We start from the raw sequence: 18,560 nt of genomic DNA, 5'->3' as shown, positions 1-18,560 counted from the left end.
AGCGACGTCAATTATAACGTGGAAAGCAAATTCCTAGACAATCGAGCTGGTGCAGCCGTATCGTGTCTCGCTCTTATATACATAGACAGTGGCAAGGATGGAGTAAATAAAAGAGTCAAAAGAGCGAGCGAAGAATCGCGAGAAGAAATAAAAGCTGACATCGGAAGAAAAGGTGGTCGGGGGGGCAGGGGGTATAGTCTCGCAGTCGCCAAAAGAGAAAGAGACAGAGAGGCAAAAAAAAAAGAGTAAATAAGTATGAGTACCCCCTGTGGTGCAAAGTTGCGCTCGCTGTGCGCATTGTTCAGTCGTATAAGAAGTTACTCTTGAGAAGTTCTTTTGCCTCCTATACCTATAGAGTCTCTGGCGCTGTACGGAGAAAGAGCCTCGCCAGTTGTATATCGATTAAAGGCTGCGCGCTCGAGCTTCTCTGTTTGCCTGTGTGCCCTGCTATATACTTTCCTGCTGCGTGGGTGTGTGTGTGTGTGTATAGGTGTATACGAAGCGCAGCGAGAGCAGATTGTCAGCAACGAAGCGATAAGTTGCTGCTCTGGTCACGCTCCGTTTCATCTTTTTCCATTTTTTATTCGAATATAATCTCGAATCTCGAGAAATGCAGCTCTCGCAGCAGCCTCCATTATCATCATCATTAAGGTCTGCGAGCGTAAGTTTTGGATAGGGCGAGGGCGGCACTGCGGGGTATATATTCTCGTGAGCGCGCGACACGCCAGCTCCTCTGCACAGATGTGATTGCGGAAATGAGAGAGTTTCGGGTGCAGTTGCGTGTTTATGAGCTGCGATCATATTCTTGAAATCGGATAAGCTTCCTTCGTCGTCGCATAGTCGTCGCTTCGGCTTGGAGCCGGTGGATAGCCACAAGCTGCGAAAGAGAACCGAAAGGGGATAGAACGAGAGAAAGAGAGAGAGAGAGAGAGAGAGAGTGCGAGTGAGATATGTTTGATGTAGAGAGGGATATGCTTTATTTCCGCGAGGGGTAAAAGATGATGCGCGACAGGCTAGGCTCGTGCGACGAGGATTATGAGGCTAGAGAGGAAAGCTTGATAAGGATTAACGCAGGCAGACAAAATAACGAGTTTGAAAGCTATACGTAGGTACACGAAAGAGAGATGCAATAAACATGCTCCCGAAATACTCGTGCGTTAATTTTAAATTACATTATATTCTAAAATAAAAGGAGCACGTCGCGAACGAAAAACAAATTTTTTCATAACGCAAGAGAAGAGCTGCCTCGAAAGTGTATAATGCGGCAAAAAGCTCGGGGAAATCGAATAGGCTAATATCGCAGGCGCAAGAGCAATGAAAGTCTGGGGGGACTGAAAGAAAAAGCCAATATAACGTCGTTGCTCGCTCCGATGCAAATCGTCGTTATACGAGAGAGTGTATGCGCGTATGCACACGCACACGCACGCTCGTAAACTAGTGAAGAGAGCGACAAATACACCGAAAGAAACGAAGTGTACAGTGGAAAATTGCGTTTTTCTTTATACTTTCTATTGCATTTTCATAAAAATAACGTGTCCACTTTTGTACAAAGCAAATGTATATACACGCGCGCACACATACCTCATGATCGTAACTTTTGAATAATTAATCATCGTTTAAAATTGAAAAATAATTATGCAAGCGCTCGATGTTCACAATCGTTAATTTCAAACTCGTTCGCATTTGCTAGAATAATGTAACGATTGTTTCATTTTAGTCGGTGAATGCTAATTGATACACCCGCATCTATAGAGGCGCGCTTCTATAGAGGTATATATTTATTAAACAACAATAACGCGGATATTATTGCACGAGCGCAATTGCGCATTGCTCGTTATGATGCATAGTTATTGTTTATTTTCGCAAGTAATGATAATCAATATGCCTCAAATGCAAGCTTAATTGATATTGGTCATTAGAGTTGGCCAGAGCCTGTGTACAATGCTTCAAGTTAATATTTAATAAATTTGACAATATTTTGATGTACTAGCAACGAAAAAATATTGCGAAAAAGTATTAAAAATAAAGGAAAAAGAAAGTGCGGAAAAGCTCCCTTCTTCAGTACCAAGTAACAGCGAAGAACAAAAGTTGAGCCGATCTAAGCTGCTGATCCTTGAGCTATAATATTGAGCTGTGCATGTTGCGAAAAAAAGAGTGTAAAAAAAGATCAACGCGAGTTTTCTTGGAGCTGCTGCAGTAATGAAGAATTCGTTCGTGCTCATAACAAAGCGGTAAGCGTATTTACGTACGCAAATTTTGCGTAATTTCTGGATAATCTCATAAGTTTTAAGCAAAATTCATGCCTCGTAAACAATAGTGGGATGAAAAAATAGCTTACGTTTAAAAGAGAAAATAAAAAGGAAAGAAAAGCTACTCGTCATACGAGAAATCTTTTCTGTGCATCCGCGATGCTCATATATACAGCGAGCTGTGCCGCGCCAGCAAAGGTGGCGTCGACAGGCTATTAAAATATACACGACGAGATTACGCAGAAGCATAAAAAAGGAGAGAAGATGACGTCGACGACGACATTTCAAAGAGCATATTTTAGAGTATGAGGAGAAAAGAGAGAACGAAAGAGAGAGAGAGAGAGAGAGAGAGAGAGAGAGAGAAGAAGGGAGGGAGTGCGCAAAGAAAGTAATAATGAATCCTACGCGTGTGTCTCGCGCTGCAGCTTCTCTCTTTCGTTCGTCTATGTATATACGTATACGCTTTTGCTAGGGACGAGCAATTTACAAACGACAGAAAGAAAAGATATAGGTACCTTTATGCGTTGGCACAGGAAAAATCAGCCACTGGGAATGTTTTAACGCTTCGGGCGTCGTCGTCGTCGAATGTCATATCTTGATGACAATTTCCCAGGCTCCGGCTCGAGCTTTTCTCGCTCGTCGTCGTGCACGACCGACTTTGTTATACATCTTTTTTACATATGAATTTTCATACTTTCGAGAAAAAAATCGCATACGCGATAAACTATGAAGAAAAAAGAACCGTGTCCCATCCCTCAGCTATTAATCTGAATTTGAATAATTATTCCTCGAGAAGCTGAAAAAGAACAATAGCCGAGAGCTCGCCGTCAAAGCTCGGCGCGTAAGGGCTTAACTCTTTAGCGGCGCAGGGAGTAAAGCTGCTGTATTGCTTGGGAAAATGAAGCCCGAAAAAAGAAAATATATATGCTACGTGGGCGAACTGAAAAAAGAGTCGCAAGCGTCGATCTGGCTCGGGCGAGAACTGCTAATTCTCCGTTATAAAGTGGGTATTAAAAAGTCGACGACACGACGTGTGCGACGTCGAGCGCACAAATGAAAATGATAAAAAGTCGAGGCATTCGTGGACGACGAAAAGCAGGTCCAGCATAATGACGCAAAGGACGTACAAACTGCGTGTCGCATCGGGCACCACACAAAAAAAAGCATCCACTCCTTTGGCGAGGCTATTTCATGGTCGGGAATAGAAGGCCAATTAAACACACTTTGTGACCGTAATTTTGGCCAGGCGCTCATGTACGTGCGTGTGTTTGCATGTATATAAGTTCACGCTTCGGAACCGAGCGGCGCGTTCAGAGCTCGCATTTTCGGACGCTCATGCAAGTCGCACGCTCGGCTGACTATGTCTGTCTAATGTTATATAGAGGCGAGAGAGGCTAGCTAGCTAGCTTGCTCGTTCGCAGAAAAGAGAGCCCTCGGTAGTTGCGAGTTGCAGATTACAAAATAATTGCTCTTTTTCTCTCTCTTGCCAGCTCTCTCTCTCTCTCTCTCTCTCTCTCTCTCTCTCTCTCTCTCTCTCTCTCTCTCTTTCTCACTCGCGTCCATCTCTCCAGAGGTAACAGCTTGACAGCTCGGTGGCCGGCAAGAGAGCTCGTTATTTCCCCGACGAGGGGCTTGCACCGGGGAGCTCTTTTTTTTCTCCCGCGCTTTGTTTGTTTACACGATTCTTTCTTTGTCTGCGGAGAGGGATTGAAGAATTTTTCATTCCGCGATAAAAATAATATTGATTTCTCGTAAGCCGGTAAGATCCTTAAGCCACTCTAGAGGCAAGGAGCCATTACAGAGCTGCAGCGAGCGTACACGCGCAGAGGCAAGAAGTAGTGTAGCAATATAATACACGCACATATAAGACAATAGAGAGAGAGACCATAATCACTCTGCGAAACGTGCTAACGACAAAAGCCCAAGAAACACGACCGCATAGCGAGAGAAGTGCATCCGCGAGAGAAAGAGAGAGACAGAGAGAGAGGAAGATACAGAGAGGCTGCACGATATAACCCAGTCGCAAAGTCCCTCCTCGCTTACAACTTCTGAATTGTGTTCGTATATATATGTGGAACACTCCCTCGCCTTATTACTCGCACGTGTATGGGTATGTACGTAGGTTTCATATGTGTGTGTGACTGTGTGTGATGTCAGTGCGGAGTACTTACAACATACAATGTCACCAAGAAACTTGATACACTTAGAAAAGCAGTGCAATAGGAGAAATTTACTCTATATATGCACGAGCTTACACCGCTCATCAATTTTCATTTAAAACAAATAAATCTGATTTGCCTACCTAGCCTCTATACATACGTGCGTACGAGCATGTATGTATACAAGAGTTGGAAAAAAACTTTTCCCCTCAGAGGAAGAAGAGGAAGGTAGAGAGAAAAAGAGAAAGCCGAGTGGAAAAAAAGGAACGAGAGCCGAGCCGGCGTAGCCGCATGCAAATTCCAATATGAAATTCATGTAACTTTTCTCTCTCGCTTTTTGTATATATCCTCGTGTGTCGCTGTAAGTTGCGCGAGGAAAAATCCTCGTGTAAGATCCGGTAAGGCATAATTCCTTAATCTAAGTTTGAAATTCACGTCGTCGGTTGCGTAATGAAAACGCAAAAAAGCCGAGGTGTACACGAATGCACTCAATTCCACGTGTACGCATGTAATAAAAAAAAAGAAGCGAGAACGAAAGTTTTTTTTGCACATCGTTATCACCCGTGAAATTCTCCAATTTTTTCAATCTCTTCCTAACGAATACACATGATGATACAAGTCTTGGCTTTCAAATGGAACTTCAAAGTTAGCTAAGCTGCGTATACATACATAAATGCATGTATAAGTGCGTGAGCTTAAGCTATCGCAGCGCAAAAGTATCGAAATAACTTTAAAATTTACGGGTAGGTACACCGTTGAATCGCTAAAAACCTCATGCATATCATCGTAGCTACAGGATCGGACAAAAATAATGAGTAGACTCGAAAATGGACTTTGAAGTCGGGGCGGACGGACAGTGATTTGTCGCAAGTAATGCGAACACGATCGGGCGTATATACACACACACTCGTGCAAAGCAAGAGGAGGAACAGGAACTGGCGAAATCTCTCTATAAAGCGAATACGTAATAATCTAGCCATCCGTCACCGCAACGGCATTGACTAACTGGCGTTAACCATCGAAATAATTAATAAACCGCCTGTATACATAGACGCAGCTGCCGATCTCTCTGTCCTCCCTTTTACCCACCTTTTGCCTCATTTAGCCCTCCGATCATTCCAACCGATAAATTATTCACCGAAGAGCATAGTAAATCTCACTCTTCGCTTGCTATGAACGTTAAAAAGTTTCGAGGCCGGAGCTTCTGCCAAAAACCAAAGCCGAGAGTACAGAAACATGCTCGAATCAAAGTGGCGTAAATTCCGCGAACCACTCGATTAGTTTAGTAGGTGCGCGTGAAAGAGACAGAGAGATGGCCGGCTCAACTTGCCACAGTATAAACAGAAGCGCCAGTGCACCCCAGCTGGCAGCAAGCAAATACGACCTCGAGGGCATAAAAAATGAAGTACGAGACACTCGTGCTCGTCCCGATTCTTTTTTTGATCGACGTTAATAATCGGCGCAATTTTTCAGCGGCAAGCGCTCGCGCAGTTTTATTTTTATGAAAATTTTTCAATACATGGTTATAAAAAAAGGATAAAGTACATAAAAGTTTATAGTCGGTGATTTTACTTTTTTGTCGTGGTTTGCCAAAAGGGACAAGAAAATAGGTTTTATTTATTGGAAATAATCGAAGTAGCGTATAATACTGCAATTCTCGATTTTACGAGCGTTTCCGACTTTATTGTGCGCGATCGGCTATTGTACTTGTTTAGATCACAATCTGCAATCCTCTTCTATCGCACACCAGTCGCTCGCCGCACGTTTAAAATCCACACCGTTCGCTGTAAATACGTTTGATTTATTTTCGCTCTCTTCCTCTCACTCATCGAAAAAGTCCAATCGAAAAAATAGATGATCGTGAATCGATTGTCAAGTTTAAAGTTACACTCGACTTTGGCGTTAATTTGAGATTATTTTTTTGAAACAGCGAAATTAAAAACGGAACAGGAAATGAAGCTCGGCAGAGAGAAAGTCCCCCGCTGCTCATACATAGCGAGCGCGTTAACCCCGTTTCTATATAAATTGAACGATTGTTCAGTCTGGCCTGCTGGACGCTTGAATCGATCGAGCTTAATATCGTTTCGAAGAATGAATAAAAAAGGGTCGGAAAATAGAAAGAGAAATTCGGTCGATAGTTATTAGCGATTCCATTGAACGGCGCGTGAACTTTATTACTCGTAATATACGTATATAGCCCGGCCAAACGGGCGTCCTTTTGTACTTGGTGTCGTCCACTGCTCGTAGGGTTAATGTGTCGGGGGGGCTTAGAGCTTGGAAAAAAGGGGGTGATGTGCATTGCCCGGCATTGTTCTCTTATTCTGGGTTATTGTGTTAACGCAGCGCCTTTTCCGACAAAGAACAATGAACTTGTAGTCGTTTTCTGGGTCTCGCCAATTTTCTTTCGCATACATAGCGTGTGCTCGAATTGCAGCCCGCCGCAGTTGCCCACGGCCGATCGATTTCCTTCTCTCAGGAAAATTTTCATTTAATATCACTCGTTAGGAGGAACACAGGATTTCAGAGCGACTCAGATGCTAGCTGCGCCAGGCTAGGCACGGCGCAGTATGTATGTAGGGCGAGCCGAGGCGATTAGTTTTACGATGGGCTTTACATCTAGCTATCCTTAATGAACGTTATCATCGTCGTCATTAAGCGACTACGTCAAACGTCGACGTGCGCACATATAGCCGAGATTATCAAGTGATATAGTCTCTGGCCGTTTGTCGTGCGGAGCAAGGCGGACGAATTGGCTGCGTGCACTTGCCTAAACTTATGCAGGCAGGTCTGCGCCGATGAGAGAGTTATTAGCTCGATAGCGAGCACTACTATCAATTAAATAAGCTCTCCCACGCGCGCAGCTGCGAATTTTCCAAAAAATTTAGCTCTCAGAAGATTACAGCTCGGTGGAGTACATCGAGCCGCTGCGCTTAGAATAGACGAGGAGCATCAGCGACAGCTCTACATACATTGCTCGAACTTTGATTCCTTAGAAGCTCGCAAACGACGCCTAATAACGTACGTGCCCCGAATGCTAAAACACGAGCTTTGCTCTCGGGCGTGCGTGTATGTTCAAAGATTTGAGCACACATAATGCTCATTATGCATTCTAACGCCGATAATCCTCTCGCTCATACATGAGAGTCGGGGAGGCCAAAACCACCCCGGGATAGCTCGGCCATACACAACCGAATAAATCGAGCGTTAAGGAGGAACGACTACAATAACGCGTCTAATTTGTCTTAGCTCGAGCGCGGCTAGAGCTAGACTATTGCGCGATACGGGATATTCGTGAGCGGCAAGCAAATACATACCTAATGAGCCTGACCAATTACGCCTAGCCAAAAAAAAACTTTTTTACGAATTGTCAAAGTTATTGTTTTGTTTTATTGAAATAAAACGTCCAAAAATTGTTTTTTTTTCATCTGAAAATCCTTTTCAAAGTCTATTCGTCATTCGAAACACGAGACATTTACGTATGTCAGCATCACCCCGAAAATCGATAAAGCCCTTTATGCACGTCGAAAATAATTCTTTACGACAGCATAGTTTAGAATATTTATTAGTCTCATTGACACGAATATTGTTATAGTGCTGTTTACTTGAGTATTCATGCAGGTAAACTTATGCATGCGCTAGGGTCGATGAATACTTATTCTCTTTGAGTCTTTATAGACAAATTTTAGTATGCTAATAATATGAAGCTATATTAAGATTACGCTTCTCTAAAGTATGTTATTTTATATATTTTTTATGTGTAGATTTAGAATTTTGAACATTAATTGGTAATAGAAATTTTAAGTCTAAAAATAAATGCAAGAATATTGATACCTAAAACCTTTCACAAGGTGTTATTTTCAATGAAAATTTTTTAAGTATTTAACTCATAAATTTTCCCTGATAAAGCTATCGGTGATTGCAGCAGAATATTACAACGATTTTTCTCGTGCGAGCTTTCAGAAATAAATAACGTATCTATAGCCCTATCGAATTTCCAAATAGATTATGTCGTCACTTCAGGAAAAATCTGAAATGTACTCAAAAAGGTGGATTGTGGACACACATATGCAAACACGCTGCTGCTAGATAAATTTATTTCACAAAAATTGAAGTTTTCGCCCCTGAGACTCAATATTTTATCGTAACAGATTCGATACCCTTGCCCGGGATTGTTTGTTTTTTTTCTATAATTTCTAGTCGCAACTAACGCTATAATCCAATTGAAAAAGCTCGCGAGCTATTGTCAAACTATCAACGAGCACTCAGCGAAAAAAAAATTGTTTCGAGCTGACTTGGCTAAAAATAACGGCGCGTCGACATGCTCGTCAGCTTGTTAACGCCGCGATTGTGTCACAGTCCGTGTATTATACTGTAGCTATTGCTTCCAGTGTTGGATTTGTTTTTAAATTTCAAATAAAAAAAAAATTCATTACCACTTTTTCCTTGTGACTCATGTCTGCGAAATTTTTCATTTGTTTCAGAATTTGGCGACCTAGCCGTCAACGAACGGCCATGCCTCGACTCTTTACCCATGAGATGCGCAGGCAACAGACAAGATTTATACGAATAATTCCAAAGAATGACCACAGTGCGCAGGCAGCGTCTGAAATAAAAACAGAAGACTCGGGTCTTGAATAATTTTCATTTTTTATCGAAAAAAAATTAATAAAAAAACATGCTTACGCGCATGGAGTTTTTTACAAACTCACGCAACGTACAGCACAGTTGTTAAATTTTTCAACCCTCCGAGAGATACGAGTGCATGCATCGTAAAAAAAACATATCTCGCGCTCGAAAAAAAAAAAGAATAGAAAAAGAGGAAAATGACGAAAAGTGCATTTCTCAATCAATGCTGTTGTTGCAGCGTATACACCTACTATACAAGCGAAATTGAAAAGATATAGATTAATAAATTTCGCCGATATATGTGTACACGCGCTTGCTTCCGAGCCCGTTATGCGTATGGCAAAAACATTATCGAATTAGCCGTTTCGAGCAGAGAGGGAGAGAGAGAGAAAGAGATGGAAAAAAAGAGAGAAGTTGTTTCGTATACGCACGTGCTCTTGTTGAAAGGAAATCGAGTTATGAACTGTGGAAAAAAAAATTGTCAACACAAGAGTGCTGCTCTGCCATATACGCACACGCAGCGAAGCTTTTTCTTCGCAGCTCTCCCACTCTCCTCCCCCCGGCTCTAGTTCGCGAGCGCGTTGTTAAACACTCTCGCAATAAACCGATATAGGCACGTTGAAAAAACGCTTTTAGCATTATTTTTGCCTCTGTCGAGCCGCGCTGCGCTGCTACCTGCGTATAGAAAAAAAAGATCCATTTTTTTTTGCACAAGCTTGTACGGCTGCGATGAAGGTAAAGTCATCGTTATACGCTTTTTTCTCTTTGCCGGCGATTTCACTTTTAAATGAAGCGTTACCCGCGGCATCGGTAAAATGCGTCTGTACTTGATTGGAACCTATTGAATATTCCTGAACTAGTCACGCTGCGCTGTATATTATATACGTACTCTCGTGCAAAAGTAATGGGGGAAAAAATCAAGAAGCACGTTGGGGCTTTGCAAGTATAAGGGGTCGAAAGAACTTCATTAATATGCGGGCGATAATTTTATGTTGATGAAATTATGATGATGCGGATGTTTCGTTGACGCATAGCTTTCAAAAATTGAAAGCTTATGTCGAGAACTCGATTAATATTTCGGTTAAGCTAACGCTGTATACGATTGAGATTTGCATTCGGTGGCGCGTGAGTCATTTCTTTCGTTTCATACCGGTTGTGCAATACTATAACTGGGTTATATCAATACAAAAAAAGTACTCGTAGTTACTTTTGTCAAAGGTGCATGAGTGTGATTAATCTTTAAAAATTGTTACGTTTTTGCATGACTTAAGTTGGCTAATCGAAGCACATGGCTAAAAGTGTGTATAAAAAACGTTGTATAAAAAAATTTGATCGTCCCTTCTGTATTTTGACGATATAATTATGATGTATACCGTTTGAAAGAAATTTGGTAACGAATTGAATGTGAAAATAGTTTATAAGAAACGAATAAAAGTTGTCCGGGCAAAATACTTTTGTAAATACACAAAGTGAAGTAACGAAAAAAAGGAATAGCGAAATGAAAAAAAACGTACATATATACATACAGAGTGTAGCTTTGCAAAATGGAGGTATATATAAATACATATATACAGGTGAAGGGAAGGAGAGAGAGAGAGAGAGAGAGAGAGAAGGCAAGAGAGCGCTGTGCATTTTTCACGGACTGACAGTCGGGCGCGATAGGAAAAAAAAACTTATGAACGAAAAGTAAGCGCGAAATTTTCGCTCAGGCGACTCTCTCGGTGTGTCGATCCGATTATTTCTAACAGAGAAGATAATAGACTCTGATGCTTATTTTACTCGAGGGAATTGGTTGTGCGCTATCAATCTTTTCTCTTTCGCTCGCGTTCGTGAGAAATATTTTTTTCTGTATAGAAACCGTGGAAAATCTCGCGTGAAGTACCAACCGATCGACGAAAAAAGAAAGCGAGGTTTTGTTGTTGTTGTTGTTGTTTTTTTCTCGAAATTCCAACAATTTTCATAATTTATCACTTCAAGGAGTCGCTCGTAGCAACAAAAAAATACACAGGGTAGAATGTATATTATATTTACGCAGGCGCGTACACGCACGTGGTACACGCATTCGCAAGATATATTACATAATGTAAATGATATTTAGGGACCATCGTAAAGCACATTTCGTCTGGGTAAAAAAAGTGAAGGCGGCGGTGGAGGCGGCGGGCCAACGGTGGCATCGGGTCACGCATATTTTCGCCCGGGACAAATTGTCGGGCGTGGAACGGCATACCGATCGTTTCTGTCCAGACAAAGTGACCACCGAAAGTTTAATGCATGTTTTTCTCGCTGATTTACACAGCCACGCGTATGTGCATGGTAAACCTATCACTGCGTGAAAAATTCTTTCGCCCGCTCACTCTCTCTTCCTCTCTCTTTTTGTCTCTTTCTCTCGCTCTTTTTCCGGGAAAAACTTTTCGCATACGCCGTGGGGGGTTATTTAGAAGCTCATCGATGTTGACCATCTTTTTCTCTTTTTTACCTTTTGCTGCGAGTCTCTCACTTTTTTGGGGCAAATAGCGTTTTTTCTTCCACAAAAATATACTCTGTCATGCATAATCTACGAATATATAGCTGTTATAAATAACTTCGTAATCGACTCTTGATCGTATTTTAACATACTGTAAAAATAAGTAAATATTAAAAAACTCTTGTAAATGTGCAACCAAACCCCGAAGTCATATTTGCTCCCAACCCTGTAAATAGTCTCTTTTGTACGAAAAAAGCAATCTTCTACGTATGTATCCTAGACACTTACTCGATCTAACGTCTTATCAAAGTTTCGCTTCATCGAAGCCTAGTTTTTTCTCGTCACGCCAAAAAAGTCGAAGTAGAGAGACCGATCAGCAACAGCGAAGGGAAGAGAAGCTCTTTACCGCCGTGAAAAGAGCCTTGTACATATTACAATACAAATATGAGCGGTGAGATAAAGAGGCAAGATTCAGTACATTGTAACTCAACACCAATCGATACACGAGTATGTATAGACGACGCGGTGTGCTATGTATGTGTGATATATTTAATGATAAAGGCGCGTTGAGGAGTGACAAAAGCGAGCGAGCCACCTGTTACTTTAGTTTTCAAACAGCCTGAAGGGATATGATGTACTACTAATAATGTCGAGTCATTTTGAGCTTCTGTACGGTTATATCGAATCTCTTTCAAATCGTACGCACGTCGACTATGTACATGCGTGAGGATAGTTTTATGTTTTTTATCATCTGAAAAAATAAATGAAAAACAAAATTATAACTATATATATTACGAAATAGATATATATACCTATTTAAAATTTCAGTGTTTTTATTGTATTTATAACCTACCTCCCCATGTAATTCTTTTTTATATACTTTTTTTACAACAAGCCAAACAATCTCGATTCGATCAACGTAGAAAACTCAGTTACACGAAGTTAAAATAATAACAATAAAAGGAAAGAAAAAAGGAGCTGGTATGCTGGTAGAAAAAATCCTCATGCGCAGACAAGCGCGACAAGCACGTCTTATCTCCGGTACCATCTAGAACTTTTTCTTCGCGACAAACTCAAAACTGTCGCCCGTGACCTTCTTCTGCTTAGAATAACCGCTGAGAACATCGGCCAAAAATTAAATATCTAATCACTTGGCGCAATTAAAAAGGCTAAACGCACTTTTTTTACTCTACCGTCCATTCGAGCTCCCAACTTTTTCAATTTCAGAATGAAAAGGACCGAGAGCGAAGCTTATACGTACCTAGAGCGTTATAGTTCTGATACAGCGGCCTGTTTAAGAACTAAACCTAATTAGGGAAGGGTGAGCTACCATCGTGGTTTTAATGGAAGAATCTTTTCTCTCTCTAGCGAGCATAAAACGACGATTCATCACGAGAGCTATGAAGAAAAAAGGTTTAACTTTACCCTTGGCGCTGAATTAATGTAATTAATCACATCGGTAACAGCAGCAGCGGCGGCGGCGGCATCGGCGTCGGTGTCGGCGCGCGTGGGCGCGCCAAAGTGTTAAGAAGAAACGAGGGCGTTTATTTGCGATGTATAGGTAGCTAGCTGCTGCTTGGGAGGAAAAGATTTTTCTTCGAGGCGAAAGAGTTGCACGTACGCGAGCGTCGAGGCAGGATTGATACAAAATAGATGGAGCCGCGCAGCACTGCACGGGGGCTGTGTTGGCTGGTTTGCGCGCGCTGAGGAGAATCTCGGATTATACGGCACTTTAACGACCCACCGCTACCGCCGTCCGCCGCTGCCACCGACGCACGCGTGTATACGAGGCATTATTTTTACGATCAAAGAGCTCTCTGTGATCTCGCGTGTCTCGTTACACATGCATTATGCGCGTCAGGACGAGGCTGCCTGGCTGCATTCTTCAAAGATACGAGCGGAATTTTATCGAATAATTTCAGCCACCTCTACGCAGTGGCGAGAGGCAACGCAAGTAAACTCGGCACAAGTCGCACGCATTTACACGAGGACAACGTTAATTCGACTCGATTGTCTCCTCGCTTTGCGTGTCTTCATTGTCTGATGCATCCGCAGCTCGCAGCTCGTGAATTTCGAAGCGCTAATTTCTCACGCACGGCACGCCTGACGCTATTCTCTACGTGCCATACACGAGCCGCATCGAGTCGTGCTTTGTTTTGACGTCTGAGATTTCTTTTAGCGATCAGTCGAGCGAGCTCAAGAGTTACCGGTTTTTGTTTTTGTAGTTGTTGTTGTCGTTAAGAGCTTAACAGCACGTAATGGTATATGTGTGTGTGTGCGCGTGCATGTGTACGAATGACTACGTCGTACTCGAATAGCTTGAAATTATCGATCATCCTAATAACCATTGTACGATTTCCGGAAATATACTTGCTCTTACACAAACATATTCGCATGCGCGCACATTCACGTATGTAAGTAAATTACCCCTGTTGGACACGTACGATGTGCATATTATGCATACGTACATGAAACTTCGTTCGCACAAATTATGGGTGTCGGCTGTAGCAAAACGAGTTTTCGCAGCAATATTGTTTTTCTTATTGCTAGAGCACACATGAACTCTATATGAATCTCAATTTGTGTAATAAGACCGAAGCTACAATTTGTTGTTCATTTTTCAACAAGTTCAACCACGAGTAAAACAGTTTTTGTTGTTTCAAAATGCTTTTTGCAATGCTCCGAATGTAAAATGAGAAAAATTAAACGCGTTAACGCTGTGGGGTAAAATTTTTTCAAGCTCGTCCATGCACAATACATTTTTTATTGTTTATAATCACGCGCCCGTATTTGTCGTACGGCCTTTGACTGGATATCTTTTTTAGTGACATGAGCCTGCATATATTCGCCATACCGATTTTTTTCCGCCATCTGAAATGCCAATAATTGTCAATTAAAGGTCAAAGGAAAATCCCAAAAAGAAGATTGCATCTGTTAAAATAATTATTGGTTAAAATATTCAACAGCCTGCAATTATTTTCCAAGGGCTTAGGAACTTATTTGCACAAAAAATTAATGGAAAAAAGAAGTCTGTATATATATATATATATACGTTTCAAAGCTCATCGAAGCGAAGAGTGCATCCAACAGCTCGTCAATAAAAGTTTGACACTATATAGCGGCTCAGCGACGTGGCAAAAAAAGACCTACTTTATCTTCGGTCTAGCACACAATATACATTTAGCGCTTAGTCATTGAATTACCGTGAGCATGAAGTTAAGGATACTCCAGATTGTCATATATGCATATCCATTAGCATAATATAATTCGAGAGGTGCAGCTGCTGTTTTTTTCGTCCAAGTGTGCAAAGTCGGGCGTAAGTAATTTTTTCATTGATGAAGTGCGAATTGTGTTGCCGAGTGAAGATAAAATTCTTCTTTTTTTGCACCTTACAAGACACGACGAGCGATGCAAAAATTTCGCTCGCTTTATGTGTCTACGTCGTGAGTGTCAGCTGCTGCTGCTGCTGCTGCGTGAAAATTCGCAAGGAACGTTTTTCCCTTTCTCTCATATTCGAAAAAGTACCCGAAATCTCTGCTGATATTGGTCTTTTGTATAAATATGTTTCGCGCGAGCATGTGTTACCCAAAGCTCGCGCGCAATGATATCAAGTTACGAGGCTGGAGATATTAAAAATTATCGGCTTTATATTGGATTTCATTTTGACGCAAAAGGCTAACGCAATACTTCCTCCGCCAATGTATTTGTATATTTTAAAAGTAGCGAAACTAAGTAGAAAAATTTGTAAACACACAACTAGAATAAGAATGTTACGGAGCCAGCAGCTGCTGCATTAAAGGCAAATTAATTTCACTCACTCGAACGAATCTCTACCTTTTAGCAACGCTCAAGATCCCAAAACGTTATTTATCACGCAAATATCGACGTGAATTTATGTTAAAGTATACCTTTTTTTCGCTAATGATAAAAGGATATACATTTCCCATGGCATAACTCGATTTATCATTGTCAGTTTACTTTTTGAAAATTATATTGATTTTTTCCACGCAGCCGTAGAAACAAAATAAAAGTAGACTGAAAATATTCTCGAATCAATTAAAGCAACTATATACGGCGGGGGGAGTAAATTTTCACGCAGCATGAAACTTGCAACTCAGCAGTGCAGCAACAAAATCTCGCAATTCGCGAGGAAAAAAAGCAGCGCATCGCGCGCGTCCACCCATTAATCAATTAAACCCTTTTTCATCTTCTCTTTTCAGCACTGCGAAAGCTGCCGGAAGAAAAAGGTTCCTCTACTGGCTGTACTATCTGCAAAACTACTACTACGTTTTATTTCACGTCTACGCATCCCGCACACAGACGCTCGTGTACACACATACGCAAACATACATTTGGTATATCTTTCCGTTTCCTGGGCGAGTGTGTGCGAGTATGTGTGTGTACGAGTGCGAGACCTCGGGGCGCAGGCAGGCAGGCAGGCAGGCAGGACTTGAACCGATAAATTTTCTCCTAGCTCCAACGCAGCAGTAGCAGCGGGGGTGGTGAATTGCGCGAAAAGAAAACACTGCCTGCGGCTCGTAGATAGTACCGCTATATACGAGTGCAGTACAGACGCACACACACACACGCGTATACATTTGGCTTGTGCACATACACGTGTACACCTTCATACACGCAGGCACGCACACGCACATACACACACACGAGCGGCGCGCGTATTACCTAGCCGTGTTTCATTACATACATTTTTCTGCTCATTTTTTTATTTTCATTTTTTTCGGTCTTCGTAGCGGTATATTATTGCCCGTAGGGTATGTTTCTTATACTCTAATGACGATGCGTAATTAGCCATACAAGGCTCTGGCCTGAGCCGTGCGGAAAATGAAATTAAATTCGCAATTATACAGGATGATGGAAAAATATTTTCGGTGCGCGTGTATACATAGCGCGAGGCCGAATCTTTTATCAAGCGGTTATTTTTGCTGCCAAACCACGAGCCATGAGGCGAGGGCTTCGAGCGTTAAATAATAAGCGCCACGCATGTTTAAACTTGAGCCAAGGCATGAAGTGCAGCAGCGCAGCGGAAAAGCTTCGATATTAATACCCCCGAGAGACTAACGCGCGCCATCCGCGCCAATACACACACAAGTATGAGCTCCTTGGGACAGCTACATTATGCATCGCTAGTTCGCGCGGAATATCGTCGCATTAATTCATCTAATAGACTTTGTCGCGCTCGAGCATGCTCTCGAACGAATCTCTTTTATTCAGCGACGAGAAAAGAATTGGCCGCAGATTCGTGCCATTATTCGAGTGGACACCAGGTGTCTAATACCGAATACATGTATATAAGCGCGCGTCGAGACAGACGCGCTCGAATCTGTCGCGCCTATGAATAATTCGGTCAACCACCTCGCTCGTATCGACAAATCTATACGCGGGTTTACATGTGCCCGAGCGATATGGCGCATTATTCGCTTTTCAGGCTGGCAGCCATCGGCCTCGGCAGCTCCTAAGCTCGAGCTACACGCATAATTCGCATTATTACATCCCGTGTACAGGCCGACGCGTATATGAGTCTTTTTGTTTCGCTGAGATCGATGTGGCGCGCGGATTAGTGTGAACGCGTGTTATTTACAACAAATTTGTTGCATTTCAACGGGTGCGGTTGAATTTCGGTTGGCCGATGTGTTTCGCGCGCTAGCCACGCGGACACACGTACAAACGAAACGAAATTCAAATAATTCGACGCGACGCGTGCCAGGGTGAGAGAGAAAGAGAGAGAGATTTCTCGATATACTTAATAATTTGTCCATCAACTTTGCAGCGCCAAATTTCATGAGGTTTCTACGGATGTGTGGGCTTGCCACGCCTGCTGGTAACCCGAAAGTTTATGAAAACATAATGAATCAGGTGAGTCGACGTCAGCCTGGCACGTGTATACATCCACGTGAATATATATGTAAGCTTTGTATACTTATAGCTGCCGCGCCAGAGGCGCGCGCTACACGCAGGTCGCCCCGCCGAGCCGCCTCAGCTGAGGCGAGAGCGGGGAGCAAATAATTTGTAAATAGTTTAAATAGCCATGTAATTAGATATAAGTTCTCTCTCAATAAATAGTCATTAAGCCGAACACGCGCTCCTCACACATCATTTATCAAGCACCTGCACCCTGGCCTCGGAATCTCAACAGTGGTGACCTGGACTTCGTTAAATCTCGCTAGACGCTCTTCTAGCATGTACACGGAATGAATAATAACGAAGCCAAAGGTGCAGGAAGAGGATACGTAGGAAAAACCGACCCTACGCGTAAGTCAGCTCGCATTCAAGGAGTTCCTGGTCCAACGTTCGAGGACAGCGCTGCTTCTCTCGAAAAAGCAAAATTTTTGAAGTCTAATCAAAATCTCGACGAGGAATCGCCGTATCAATCATTCAACGAAGATTCCGACTCGCTCGAGGAGACAATTGTGGAACAGTCCAAACAAATTCCCGCCGAAAATACCGGAAAGCAAAACATCAACAACGACTCGCCTGCTCCAGTCATGAATCAAAACAAGTGTGATTTGCCGCGCTTTTGGCGAAACGCGCCAAAAGCTTGGTTCGTTCAGGCCGAATGTCTTTTTGCCGCCAAGAATGTCACCGAGGACGACGAAAAATTCAACCTTCTCGTCGGCGCTCTCGACCAGGAGACAGCCGTCGAGCTCATGGATATCATCGATCCACCTCCGGCGGATGAGACGAAGTACAAAACTCTCAAGGATGCCATCGTCCATCGTACCACCGACTCGGCCGAGAAGCAGCTGCACGTACTTCTCACAGAACTTGCTCGAGGTAACGACAAACCTTCAACTCTTTGGAGAAAAATGAAGACACTCGCCGGCGACAAAGTCAAAGAAGAGGCTCTGAAAATCAAATGGCTCGATCTCCTACCGCAGGCAGCTTCGATGTTTTTGAGTATTTTGAAAACAGCTTCAATGGACGAACTCACAGAAGCCGCCGACAAGCTTGTGGAGTCCGGAGGCTCGGTGATGGCAGTCTCGTCTCGCAGCTCGCAACAATCCGACTCGCAGCGAATCGTCGACGAACTTGCCGCTCTCAGAC

General features: G+C 42.6%; 1 protein-coding gene across 2 annotated transcripts in view; it reads left to right on the top strand.

Annotated features, from left to right (window-relative positions):
* LOC106658808 overlaps positions 1-10,584 on the top strand; it is a 28,854-nt gene extending 18,270 nt beyond the window's left edge. For both annotated transcript variants that reach the window (XM_014380929.2, XM_014380930.2), the window contains exon 3: positions 8,890-10,584. In XM_014380929.2, the coding sequence (XP_014236415.1) occupies positions 8,890-8,904 (15 nt within the window). In that variant the 3' untranslated portion in view covers positions 8,905-10,584. The remainder of the gene's footprint in view (positions 1-8,889) is intronic.
* Positions 10,585-18,560: the final 7,976 nt, after the last annotated feature.

Source organism: Trichogramma pretiosum, unplaced genomic scaffold, assembly GCF_000599845.2.
Source record: "Trichogramma pretiosum strain Unisexual culture from Peru unplaced genomic scaffold, Tpre_2.0 scaffold2, whole genome shotgun sequence".
In the NCBI taxonomy this organism is placed as follows: Eukaryota; Metazoa; Arthropoda; class Insecta; order Hymenoptera; family Trichogrammatidae; genus Trichogramma; species Trichogramma pretiosum.
Note: the sequence above shows the minus strand (reverse complement) of the source record. Positions and strands in the feature narration are given on the sequence as shown.